The sequence below is a fragment of the Carlito syrichta genome, unplaced genomic scaffold (genome assembly GCF_000164805.1).
Source record: "Carlito syrichta isolate Samal-C Ts95f unplaced genomic scaffold, Tarsius_syrichta-2.0.1 Scaffold304732, whole genome shotgun sequence".
NCBI classification, from domain to species: Eukaryota; Metazoa; Chordata; class Mammalia; order Primates; family Tarsiidae; genus Carlito; species Carlito syrichta.
The window spans coordinates 84569-98588 of record NW_007248828.1 but is presented as its reverse complement, the minus strand read 5'-3'; the positions used below and the strand labels follow the sequence as shown (position 1 = coordinate 98588).

The 14020-nt window shown below is 38.3% G+C and overlaps 1 protein-coding gene and 1 pseudogene across 2 annotated transcripts in view; both read right to left on the bottom strand.

Annotated features, from left to right (window-relative positions):
• Positions 1 to 14020, bottom strand: part of ZNF236 (zinc finger protein 236) — a gene marked incomplete at its 5' end in the record, with an annotated part of 108464 nt that overhangs the window by 14164 nt on the left and 80280 nt on the right. Inside the window, one exon of the mRNA XM_008060792.1 lies at positions 12777 to 12964. Coding sequence (XP_008058983.1) covers positions 12777 to 12964 — 188 coding nt within the window. The remainder of the gene's footprint in view (positions 1 to 12776; positions 12965 to 14020) is intronic.
• On the bottom strand, positions 3129 to 4785 carry LOC103263125 (annotated as a pseudogene). Its single transcript, XR_002482121.1, has 2 exons — positions 4478 to 4785; positions 3129 to 4173 (listed from the first exon to the last, which is right to left on the bottom strand). The product of XR_002482121.1 is annotated as a putative elongation factor 1-alpha-like 3 (transcript).

Sequence of the window (14020 nt, the reverse complement as noted above, 5' to 3'; positions counted from 1 at the left end):
CAATCCAAATAGGTACTGCAAATACTGACTTTATATTAGTAATTCAGTATGCAACTCAAATGCTAAAATGTCAAAAATGCAACTCAAATGCTATACTTCACACATAGTTAACACTGTAGCTGATCACCAAGTCTGCAGCTGGTGTCACTGGCATCTGTGGTTCAGGGTGGCATCTGCTTCTCAATGTCAGAAGGACACAAGCTGAGCCTAGCAGGAAAGGTGAGAACTGAGCAGAGACGTGGGACTGAAAAGCCGGGCTGAGCTGGCCTTTAAAAACTCCACCCATCAAAGAGTTTTAGGTCCATTTCTTATGGAAAAGATGGGAAGGTGGCGAAACTGAGGCAAAAAATGCAAAGTTGTCACGGGGACTCTAGAAAAGGAGGGCTTCTATGGTTGATTTGGATTTTTTACTTCCCATGTGCACCTTGCAAGACAAACAAGATGAGACTATTTTAGGTATCTCCTTTTATCAGTCTAGTTTTTATTACATGAGCTAAATTGAAGAGTCCTTATTTATGCACTAAAGATTCATGTTCACCATCCACTGCACATAGAGAAGTTCACTGAATATTGCTCTTTTCAAATACTAGTGACTGCTACATTTCTTGTTACATGTCTATTGCTGGCTGCTACCACCACTCTTATCATAATCTACCCAATTTGAAAATGGTATAAATTAAACTAAACTTATTTACACGTCTTTGTTTTATTAACCAAAGACCAAAAAAAAGAAACAAACAAACAAAAAACTGCTGGTCAGAAATTCTTATACACATAAGAACCAGTGTTGGTTCAATAAATTCATATATTACCAACCAAAAGCCAAGATGTTTGAGATTCTTAGCTTATGTAGGTATGTCAAAGGAAAAATTACGATCCCTTATTGTTTCAAAATCGAAAAATTATAGAAATAAAGAGCAGAGTGGCAGCTGTGAGGGTGAAGTGGGAGTGGAAGTAGTTCTAAAAGGCAATGAGGGTCCTTGTGGTGACGGACATATTCTGTATCTTAGCTTCTGGATAACAATAATGGTGACATTCCACAGTTCTGCAGGATGAAGATGCCACCTTTGGGGGAATATGGGATTTCTCTGTGTTTCTTAAAATTGCCTGTGAGTCTACAGTTATCTCAAAATAAAAACTGTAATTTAAAAATTCTGAATACAATGTAATTTGCTAGCTTATTATTTGTTTAAATTGTAAATATTAATTATCCTTAATGCAAATTCTGATTCAAAAACAAAGTGTCCAATAAAATCTATATTCAATAATCAGCTACATGCATGAAAGTGGTACATGAATCCACTGAAACGATATAATCTAGAAGTCATTTGCTTTATTATTTGCAGTCTAGTTATGTGCTATATTTGGCCTATACTGAGGTAGAGATGACAAGAATTTGCATTCTCCAAGTGCCATGAACTTTGCAAGAGGATAATATAACAGCAAGAGCTGAGCCTCAGCAGAGTGGAATGGGTCAAAGGCCCAGCTGCTTTACCAGCCCCAGCAGTGGCATCAGATGCAGAAGGAACTGGTGATTGACAGTACAAATTACAGCCCCACTCACAACTATTGACCCAATCTGAGACTACTGAAGCCCAGAGACGTATATGTTCTGGGAAATATTGGGTAAAAAATGACCAAGGGTTGGATATTGATGAATGACATGTGATGTGACAACAAATTTTACCATATTATTAAGCAACCTAATCTACTGTTCACATGTACTATCATTTCATCAAAAATATTTTTCTTTATCTTTTTTTTTTTTGAGTTGGAGTCTCACTCTATCGCCCAGACTGGAGTGCAGTGGCACACTCCCAACCACCACAGCCTCCACCTGCTGGGCTCCGGCAATCCTTCCGCCTCAGCCTTCCGAATAGCCGGAACCACAGGCGCGAGCTACCACGCCCGGCTAATTTTTGATTTATTGTAGAGATGCGGTCTTGCCAAGTTGCCCGGGCGGGTCTCGAACCCTCGGGGTCAGGCAATTCACTCACCTTGGCCTCTCAAAGCACGGGATTACAGGCTAAGCCACCGAGCCCGGCCAAAAATATTTTTCTTAGCAGTTTCATTTCACTGCCCTATATATAATTCTTAATAAACATACAAACAAAAATATTGCGCCTCAACAAAAATGCCTAGATATTTAGAAGCCTAAGGGTCAGTATAAGTAATTTGAGAAGATGAAAGATAAGAAAGCTTTAAAGAGCATGGGCCAATAATTCTGGTTATTACATTTACAACTAACTTTGTTACTTCAGAATTGGCATCTTTTCACATTAGGAGTCTTTAAAGACTTGCCAATTTCTGGCTCACTTCACAGTTAAATTTTGACTTTTTACTAAGATCCACAAGAACATTAAATATTTTACACCTGGCCAATTATCTATAACAATAAAATTTAAAGAAAAATACAAGAACTCACATAAAATAAAATTTCTTTCATGAATAAATTACTTCTTTTTGTATTCAGAATAAGAAACTGAAATTACTTTACTTCCTTGAATAGATTTTTTTTACACGCATGTTACACTTCCCTGTAAAATTGTCAGGTTCAAGTAGCCAACTAGTGACAAACAATTCTGACCCCTCAAGAGTCCGAACAACTCTGGCAAACAACTCTGACCCCTCAAGAGTCCAAAGTTGGGAAAAAATAAATTAAAATTATACTTCAAAATAAAGTAATTTTCCCTGAATTAGAATTATCATCTATTCTTTTTCCATAATTGGGCTCTTTTCAAGTTTTAAATTAGGATTAAGTAAAAAACATATATAATACTTTATATAAAGTACAAAAACATATTTGTTCCAAACTTTGTCTTTTCTTTTTTTATTTTTCCTCATTAAACTTTGTTTTAATGGGTCTCAAAATTCTGTGACAGATTTTTGGTCAAGTCGTTTCCCTTAAAAAGTATTGATTTCAAAAACAAATGACTTAAAACTGCCACACGCAAAAAACAAAAACAGTTCACAAAACATTCTCCCTTTCTTCTGAAAGTTTTCTGATGGATTGTCATCATTAACCAGCCTTTTACTATTAAACTTAAATGGCCAATTAAAACAAACAGTTCTGAGCCTGTTCTTCCACCACTGATTAAGACTGGGGTGGTAAGTATTGGAGATAATATTCATTTAGCCTTTTGAGCTTGCTGGGCAGACTTGGTGACCTTGCCAGCTCCAGCAACCGTCTGCCTCATATCACAGACAGCAAAACGACCCAGAGGAGGATAGTCAGAGAAACTCTCCACATACAGGGGCTTGCCAGGAACCATATCAATGATGGCAGCATCACCAGACTTCAAGAATTTAGGGCCATCTTCCAGCTTCTTACCAGAAAGGCAATCAATCTTTTCCTTCAGCTCAGCAAACTTGGATGCAATGTGAGCCATGTGACAATCCAGTACAGGGGCATAGCCAGCACTGATTCGGCCTGGATGGTTCAGGATAATTACCTGAGTGGTGAAGCCAGGTGCTTCCACTGGTGGATCATTTTGGCTGTTACCAGCAACACTGCCACGGCGAACATCTTTGACAGACACATTCTTGACATTGAAGCCCACGTTGTCCCCAGGAAGGGCTTCACTCAAAGCTTCATGGTGCATTTCAACAGACTTCACTTCAGTTGTAACATTGACTGGAGCAAAGGTGACCACCATGCCAGGTTTGAGGACTCCAGTCTCCACTCGGCCCACAGGGACAATCCCAATACCACCAATCTTGTAGACATCCTGGAGAGGCAGACGCAGGGGCTTGTCAGTTGGACGAGTTGGGGGTAGGATGCAGTCCAGTGCTTAAAACAGCGTGGTTCCACTGACATTACCATCTTTACGGGTGACTTTCTATCCCTTGAACCAAGGCATGCTAGCACTTGGCTCCAGCATGTTGTCACCGTTCCAACCAGAAATTGGCACAAATGCTACTGTGTCAGGATTGTAGCTAATTTTCTTAATGTAAGTGCTGACTTCCTTAACAATTTCTTTGTATCTCTTCTGGCTGTAGGGTGGCCCAGTGGAATTCATTTTGTTGACGCAAACAATTAGTTGCTTTACACCCAGTGTGTAAGCCAGGAGGGCATGCTGATGGGTCTGCCTGTTCTTGGAAATACCAGCTTCAAATTCACCAACACCAGCAGCAACAATGAGGACAGCACAGTCAGCCTGAGATGTGCCGGAATCATGTTTTGTTGTTTTTTTTTTGAGTTGGAGTCTCACTCTGTCACCCAGACTGGAGTGCAGTGGCCGCTGCCGGCCACCACAGCTTCAACCTGCTGGGCTCCAGCGATCCTTCCACCTCAGCCTTCCAAGTAGCTGGAACTATAGGCGCACGCTACCACACCCAGCTCATTTTGATTTATTGTAGAGATGAGGTCTCGCCAAGTTGCCCAGGCGGGTCTCGAACCCACGGGCTCAGGCAATTCACTCACCTCAGCCTCCCAAAGGCGCGGGGTCACAGGCTGAGCCACCGAGCCCAGCGTGGAATCATGTTTTTGATGAAGTCTCTGTGTCCTGGAGCATCGATGATAGTAACATAGTACTTGCTGGTCTCAAATTTCTACAGGGAGATATTGATGGTGATGCCACGTTCACGCTCAGCTTTCAGCTTATCTAAGACCCAGGCATACTTGAAGAAGCCCTTTCCCATCTCAGCAGCCTCCTTCTCGAATTTCTTGATGGTTCTTTTGTTGATACCGCCACATTTGTAGATCAGGTAGCCAGTGGTGGTGGACTTGCCAGAATCAACGTGTCCGATGACGACGATGTTGATGTGCATCTTTTCCTTTCCCATTTTGACCTTTAAGGGTGGCTTTCACGACACCTGTGCTCTGGCAGCAAACATGGTGCGAAAAAGCCAAACTTCTTCTATTAAGGATTCAACTTTGCCTATTACTTAAGAATGCTATTTCTTAACTAAACAAGACTACTTTTCATTGTTTTAGAATCATTTTCTTTCGTGGACTTTATAAAACAACAACAATATATATATAATAAATGTATGTTACTTTCCGATCTTTTTAAAATTTATAGTAATTTCAATGTTTGTATTATGGTTTCCTTTTGGTTCCTTTAGGGAGATTCTGATTTTTTTCATGTAATTATATACAAGTGTTAAATGCAGAATAATGCTGAGTAATTTTATTTCTTCACATTTGCTCTCTTCCCAGTGCCGTTATAGTTCACTAAAGTCAAGAAACATGTCTCATTTTAAGGGACTGATATTAAACCACTTCATTCATCTCCTAGTGAATAATTCTTACTTAACTGAATAAGTACCATTAGAAACTGGGTAATATCTCATGACCACTTTCTGACTTTCAGGTCAAATATTTATGGTCTTAAACAATCATAAAAATTTACATACTTATAGACATTTTCTTATATCTCCATTAATTTCTTGAAAATAAAGTCATAATTTTATTTGCCAAAGGATTGTGTTTAGAAAAATACAACTTGTAAAGTTAAGATAGGTTTGATCTGGTTTTGCTGTTTCCAGAGTAGTAAATCAGTATAAGTCTAAGTTTGTCAGTAACAGAAAAAAGATTCAAATAAAGCTACACAATTTCTATTGGAGATTTTAAAATTACTTGTTGAACAATATATGCTAATTAACCAATTTGGGTTTTTTATGATCAACTATCAAAATTCTGCCATAGCTTTATTATAATTAATCTTCAACTATCAAAATTCTGACACAGCTTTATTATAATTCATCCTCATTACAATTAATCATAATTTATCATTATGATTTTCCTAATTAAACACTGAAAAGGTTTCTGGCATCTTAAAGCATCCATAAAAATGCACATTCCTCTGACATAGCATATCTACTGGGAGGCATTAATCTAAAAACTTGTGACTAAGGAAATGAAAAAGTTCCACACTATTGAAACTTTGAAAACAGTTTCCCCTCAATAAAGCTAATTTAAAAAATGAAATTCTGTACAACCATTTAAAAAGTTTTGTATTGCTAAAATTATTGATAGGAGATGTTCACAACACAGTAAGAGGGAGAAAAAGTTACACTATATGGTGTATACGTGAACTTACTTCTGCAAAAATATGTATCTGTATGTGTGTGTGTGTGTGTGTGTATATGCTAAGAATATGTATATAAAAGTTTAGAAGGATATATACACTAAAATGTTAACCATAGTTCCATTTGGGTAGTAGAATTAAAAGCTTGGAGTTTTTGTTTATTTTTATATTTTTCTATATTGTCTACATTTTTTCTCTCTCTTGCTTTTAACATATTACATTTTATAATTAAAAAACACGAGGAGTTGTGGGCAAGATGGCAATGGAACAGGTCAGATTGTGAGAGTCTCTGCAAAAACGAGGGTCCATAAAGACTCTCTGCATGAGTGGGTGTGTGCCGGTGGGTGAGTGAAAGTTCGTCTGAGGGAAGACTTGGTTCATGCACCCGAGGCTCTCCTCTGGAAGTGACTACAAACCTCCACTGCCCTGAGATTGGAGGCCCCGGTGTGTAGGATTGTGTTGTTCTCAGGGCTCTCCCAACAAAAGGTTGCGAAATATAGTTGATCCTCACCACCTGGCACCTGGCCCACACCTTCACCTGTGACAGCAGAGAGGCACGAGCCTGGGATCCGTGGAGAGTGCAGGACAGGGAGAGCTGGAGAGGAGCTCCACCACCAGTGAGGAAATGCCCACCAGTTCCATTTTGTCTGACCAGGCAGACCTGCATTGCCCCACCCAGCTCTGCCCAGGCTTCAACCTGAGACCTAAAGGTTATCTCATCAAACTCAGAGAGACAGAAGCCCCTCCCCAATGTGGGAACAGCAGAGGGGAGGGCCTGGAGATCAGAGCTGAAAAGAAGTTGAAGTTACAGGAATAGCCTCAGAGCGAGTTTTGTTTTTGTTTTTTTGTTTTGCTTGTTTTTCATTTATTTTTTTTCCCCTCTTCTCTCTTTCTGTTTTTGACTACATTTTAGTATTTGCGTTGTTTCTACTATTTTAATACTGCTGTTTTTAGACTTCCTGTTTGTGTATGGGTATTTTTGAGGGAGAGTACATCAATAGGGGGATTTTGATTGATTTGTGTGTTTATATGTTTTTTTTAAAATCTTTTCTGTCTTTGTTTGTATCTCTTATCATTTGTTAGTTGGTACGCCTATTTCCCTCTTCTCTCTGTCTACCATCCTCTTATCCCCCTCCTTTTTTTCCCCATTCTTTTCCTTTTTCTTATCTCATGTTGCTTTCAGTGGGCAAACCTATGCCCCCACTGCATCAATAGATTGTAAGGCAGTGGGAAGTAGGATCCAGGGGGGCCACACACCTGTCAGCAGATACTGGGATCTGCAGATAGTTTCTGAATCACAGCTTCCTTCTCAATTAAATCTCAAAACTGCAAAAAGTACAGCCCCCCCATCCACAGTCCAGTTTCAGAATTGAACAAAGCCAGAGGATCTACATAAGGAAGAACAGAAGACTGAGCAAACAGAAGTAAAAGCTAACTTCCCATCCCTGAGCAACAGAATTAAAGAAGAGGTTAAAAAGGGGGGGGGGAATCAACATAAATGAAGAAAAAACAAAGGAAGAATATGAGTTTCACACTGACCCCTGGAAGGTCAGCCACTGAAAATACAGACTTCAGAACACAAATAACAAAAAGTCCCCAGATGACTGGTCTCAAATCACAAACCCAGATATCAAGATAGTAATAGAGAGAATAAATAAAAATGAGGAGACAAAAGGAAACAATGAAGGAGTTGAAAGCTGAGAAAACAGCAGTAAAGAATACAGTGAATGAAATAAATAACAAACTGATAAACATGGAAAGTAGAATTAACCAAGCAGAAGAAAGAATCTCAGAGCTTGAGGATCAAAATATGGAACTAACTCAAACTGTTAAAAACATAGAAGAGAAGCTTAAAAAGACAAAACAAAACCTCCAAGATATGAGGGATTATTTCAAAAGACTGAACCTAAGATTAATTGGAATTATTGAGGCAGATAGAGAGACAGAGACCACCCTGGAGCAAACATTCCATGAAATTATCAAAGAAAATTCATCTCATCAGTGATACGAACACTCAAACACAAGAGATTCAGAGAACCCCTGCAAGACAACAAATGAGAAGACCAACTCCTAGACACATAGTAATTTGCCTACACAAAGTAGGTATAAAAGAAAAAAATCCTAAAGGCAGCAAGAGAAAAAGACCAGACTACCTATCAGGGAAGAGCAATTAGAATAGCGGTAGACTTATCTACAGAAACACTACAGGACAGCTTGGAGTCCAGTCTTCAAAGTTCTCAAAGATAAACAATTTCAACCAAGAATTACCTACCTAAAATTCGTCAGTGATGAAGAATTAAAATCCTTTCCAGACAATCAATCCCTGAGAGCTGACGCTGCCTCCAGACCAGCTCTAAAAGAAACACTTAAGAAAGTATTAAACACAGAAGAAAGGAAAAAAAGAACGACAATGCTCTTTACAAGAATGCAAGGAAAAGACTTAAAATACACATGAATCAACCAAAAATCAAAAGAAAGATAACAAACAAATAAACAGCAGCAATAACAACAAACTGTATAAGAACCTCATGTCAGGGATAAACGCTCACATCTCAATAATTAGCTTGAATGTGAATGGGCTAAATGCACCTCTGAAAAGACATAGAATGGAAAAGTGGATAAAATATCATAAGGCAACAATATATTGTCTCCAAGAGACTCATCTCACCAAAAAGGACTCTCACAGACTCAAAGCAAGTGGATGAGGAACAAAATTTCAGGCAAACAGAACACAAAAGAAAGCCGGAATCATGATTTTAGTATCAGACAAAATACCCTTTAAGCTATCAAAAATTTAAAAAGATACAGAAGGTCACTACATAAAGATAAAAGGTTCAATCTATCAAAAAGAAATATCAATCGTAAACATATATGCACCCAGCATGGAAGCACCAACTCTCATAAGGCAGCTTCTAGGTAAACTTAAGAACAATATTGACTCTAACACTATCATAGCTGGGGACTTAAATACATAACTCACAACCATAGACAGATCATGAAGACAAAAAATCACCAAGCAGATTCAGAACCTTAATGTGACACTTGACCAAATGGTCTTAAATGTTATATACAGAACACTCCACCCAATAGTCACAGAATATACATTCTACTCATCACCACATGGAACATACTCTAAGATCGACCACATCTTTGGTCATAAATCAAGCACAAACACATTCCATAAGATTGAAATACTGCCATGGACCTTCTCAGACCACAGTGGAATAAAAATAAATATCAACACCAACAAAGTTCCCCCTAAACCCACAAAGACATGGACACTAAACAGCATGATGCTAAACAACTCCTGGGTCAATATGGAAATCAAAACAGAGGTAAAAACAACACCTGGAAACAAATGAAAATGAAGAAACATCTTATTAAAACCTCTGGGACCCCATGAAAACAGTACTAAGAGGGGAATTCTTATCTCTTCGAACATACATGAAGAAAATGGAAAGACCACAAGTTAACATCCTAAAAAACACCTAAGGAAGCTGGAAAAGCAAGACCACCAAAACCCAAACTTCAGCAGAAAAATCCAGATCACTAAAATAAAAGCCCAATTTCAGGACATAGGAGACAAAAAGATAATGCAAAAAAATCAACAAAACACAACTACACTCCAGTCTGGGTGACAGAGTGAGACTCCAACTCAAAAAAAAAAAAAAAAAAAAAAATTAACGAAACAAAAAGCTGGTTCTTTGAAAGTTTAACAAGATTGATGGACCCCTAGCTAGACTGACCAAGAAAAAGAGAGAAAAAGCCCAAATAAGCACAATCAGAAATGCAAAAGATATAGTCAAAACTGATCCCAAAGAAATACAAAAGATTATCAGAAACTACTATGTACATTTGTATGGAAACAAACTTGAAAACCTAAAGGAAACAGAGGACTTTCTGACATCACACAACCTCCCCAGGTTGAAATAAGAAGAAATCAAGACACTAAATAGACCAATAACAATCCAGGAAATTGAATATATCATAAGAAAACTACCTACAAAAAAAAGGCCTGGACAAGATAGCTTTCCAGCATAATTCTACAAAACATACAAGGAGGAACTGATACCAATCCTATTGAAAGTATTCCAGGCAACTGAGAAAGATGGAACTCTCCCCAAATCATTTCATGAAGCTAATATCACATTGATACCCAAACCAGGTAAAGATCCAACAAAAAAAGAGAACTACAGGCCAATATTCTTGATGAAAATAGATGATAAATTTTTAACAAAATCCTAGCAAACCGGATCCAACAACACATCTCAAAAATCATCCACCACAACCAAGTGGTGGATCCCCGAGATGCAGGGCTGGTTCAACATTCACAAGACCTTAAATGTAATTAAACACATCAACAGATGTAAAAACAAGAAACACATGATTATACCATTAGATACGGAAAAAGCCTTTGATAAAATCCAGCACCCCATCTTGGTAAAAACCCTCAAACATCTAGGCATAGATGGAACATACCACAAAATAGTAAGAGCCATCTACAAGAAACCCACAGTCAGCATACTGCCAAACAGACAGAAATCGGAAGAATTTCTCCTGAAGACCAAAACAAGACAAGGATGCCCACTCTCACCCCACCCTTTCAACATAGTTTTAGAAGTCCTAGATAGAGCAATCAGACAAGAGAAGGAGATCAGGGGTATCCAAATAGGAAAAGAGGAAGTCAAGTTATCCCTCTTTGCAGATGACATGATTCTATACCTCGAAAACCCAAGAGAATCTATCAAAAACCTCCTGGGACTGATAAAGGACTTTGGCAAAATCTCAGGATATAAAATAAATGTGCAAAAGACAGTCACATATCTAAACACCAACAATAAACAAACAGAAACACAAATGAAAGGCACAATCTCATTCACAATAGTCACACAAAAAAATGAAACACTTTGGCATCTTCCTAAACAGATATGTGAAAGACCTGTACAATGAAAACTACAAAACACTGCTAAAAGAAATCAATAATAACACAAACAAATGGAAAAATATTCCATGCTCATGGGTTGGGAGAATCAACATTGTTAAGACGAACATTCTACCCAAGGCAATCTACAGATTTAACACAATACCCATTAAATTACCAGCAGCATTCTTCTCAGACCTGGAACGACTATACAGGAATTCATATGAAAACAAAAATGACCATAAGTAGCCAAAACAATCCTCAGCAAAACAAAAACAAAGCAGGAGGTATACTCCCATACTTTAAACTTTATTATAAAGCTACAATAATCAAAACAGCCTGGTTGGTATAAGAACAGGCATAGAGACCAATGGAACAGGATAGAGATTCCAGAAGCAAAACATCAATTTCTCAACCAACTCATCTTTGACAAAGCCTCCACCACCAACCACTGGGGAGAGGAGAACCTATTCAGTAAATGATACTAGGAAAACTGGTTGACCACATGCAGAAGATTAAAACAAGACCCCTACCTATCACCATACATAAAAATCAACTCTAAATGAATTAAGGACCTAAACATAAAACCTCAAACTATAAGAACCCTAGAAAATGCAGGAGACACACTCTTATGGAAATTGGAACTGGCAACCAATTCCTAATCAAAACCCCAAGTGCCCATGCCCTAAGAGATAAGATAGACAAGTGAGACCTCATCAAACTGACAAACTTCTGCAAAGCCAAAGAAACCATCAAGAGAGCAGGGAGATAGGGAAAAAGTATTTTCCAACTGTATGTCTGACAAGGGCCTAACATCTAGGATCTACAAGGGACTCAAACATGCCAAAAAGAAAAAAACAAACAGCCCCATTACAAAGTGGGCAAAAGATATGAACAGACACTTCTCAAAAGAAGACATATGAGTAGCCAACAGATACATGAAAAAATGCTCAGCCTCAATAGTCATCAAAAAAATGCAAATTAAAACTACACTGAGATACCACCTAACTTCAGTCAGGATGGCCAACATCAATAACTCAAAAAACAACAGATGCTGGCGAGGATGCAGGGAAAAGGGAACACTTCTACATTGTTGGTGGGAGTGTAAACTAATACAAGCTCTGTGGAAAACAGTTTGGTGATTCCTAAAAGATCTAAAAATGTACCTTCCATATGACCCAGCAATCCCCCTACTGGGAATATACGCAGAAGAACTCTAATCACTCTATGAAAAAGATACCTGCAAACGTATCTTTATTGCAGCACTATTCACAATAGCAAAAACATGGAACCAACCATGCTTGCTGCCCATTGAAAGAGAACTCAATAATAAAAAGTGGTACATATGGACAATGGAATATTATGCAGCCACAAAGAGGACAAAATTATGAACTTCACAGCAACCTGAATGGTCTTAGAGTCTATAATACTACGTGATCTATCACAGAAACAAAGAACTGAATATCACATGTTCTCACTCATAAGCGAACCTTGAACAATTATCGTAATACTGTAAGAAAAAAACTGGCAGTAGTGGGAAACTGCCATGGGGGAGAGACAGAATTGGAAGTAGTGGGAATCTGCTGGGAGGGTGAGGGGGGTACACCTCATCAATAAGGGTACCTGCATAATTAACACTTATATACCCATCACTGAATTGTAACCCACATCTTTAAAATAAAAAAAAAATTTTAAATCATAAGCCATTTTAATTTTGAAAAAAAATGTTCAAGATATATATATTTAGGAAAAAATAAACTAACAAAGTTTCCAAAGATAATTTTTTGAAAGAATTGTTTAACTCTTCTCTGCAGGGCACTTGCCTGAGAGGTGATGTTGAGTGTCACGGTGTCCAGGCTTCCAGAAAGCATGCCCTGAGTATCGGCCAACGTCAGCGTTACGCTGGCATCACCTCCTACGCCTGATGAAGACATGACCAGGTTTTGAGTTGAGATGGCTGATGGAGATATTGGCGTTGTTGAAGGAAGGTTTCCACTTGTAGTGTTAAGTTCTGCAAAAGAGACAAAGCAAATACATCAATGGAAAAGCCAGATAAGTCAAATTTTAAGGGCATGGGAAGAACCATTTTCATAAAGGAGCTACTCTCTCTATAGTAACTAGCATTTATACTGCCTAAGCTCTTGAAATTGCATCAAGCAAATCATAGAAGGTTCATTCCAATTTTATGACAAGGAGTTTCTTAGTTTTTAAATATCTTTCCACACGAATATACTTTGCTTCTTAAGAAGGAAACACCAGCAAATGAAGAATGAGAGCGTGACCCCCAAGTCACACTACTATTATAGAATAAAAATTCCAACAAGAATTTCCAGGGTACTGTCCCCATCTGGGACTAAAGAGACCAGCTGAAGAAAAGAATCAAGTTATGATCCACTGAGCAAGGACTAGTTCCAAAGTTTAGGGAATAAATTTGACAGTCTCTGCTAATTTTCTTGCTTTCAACACCTCTACTGTCTACTCATTCTAAAATACAGGAAATCAAATTAAGCCTCATAAAATCCTTTAAATATTAATTTATCTTGCATGATATCTTAATTTTCTCTGGAAAAAAACAAAACTTTGAAATATTTCCCCCCTTGTAGCCCATGATGAGAAAGGAAGGTATCTGTCAAATAAAGGCCTTTTCTTCTACAAAGCAGACACACATGCAGCCTACTGGCAGAAGAGACGGGTTTAGCATGGGATTCTCAAAATCCTGCAGTGGACATCAACGAACACAATGTCTAAAGCATAAACACACATGCACATAGACGCACACACACTTTATGCTCATGATCTAGCCATCCATTCATCTAACAAATACGTATTTACCACCCACTTGTGTCAGCCACTGTGCTATGTGCTAAGGACACCAAGAGACAACTGATGGACAAATTCAATATGCTATTTCCTAATTATGCTTAAAAACAAAACAAGCTCCTGTCAGTACTTTGCTGTGACTTGGGTCACATCGGCGTTGGCTCTCCTAGGAGTCAGGGGCCAACAGGAAAACCAGGTTACTTACTTGTAACTGGAGTTCTCCAAATACAATGCCTCCACAGATCCA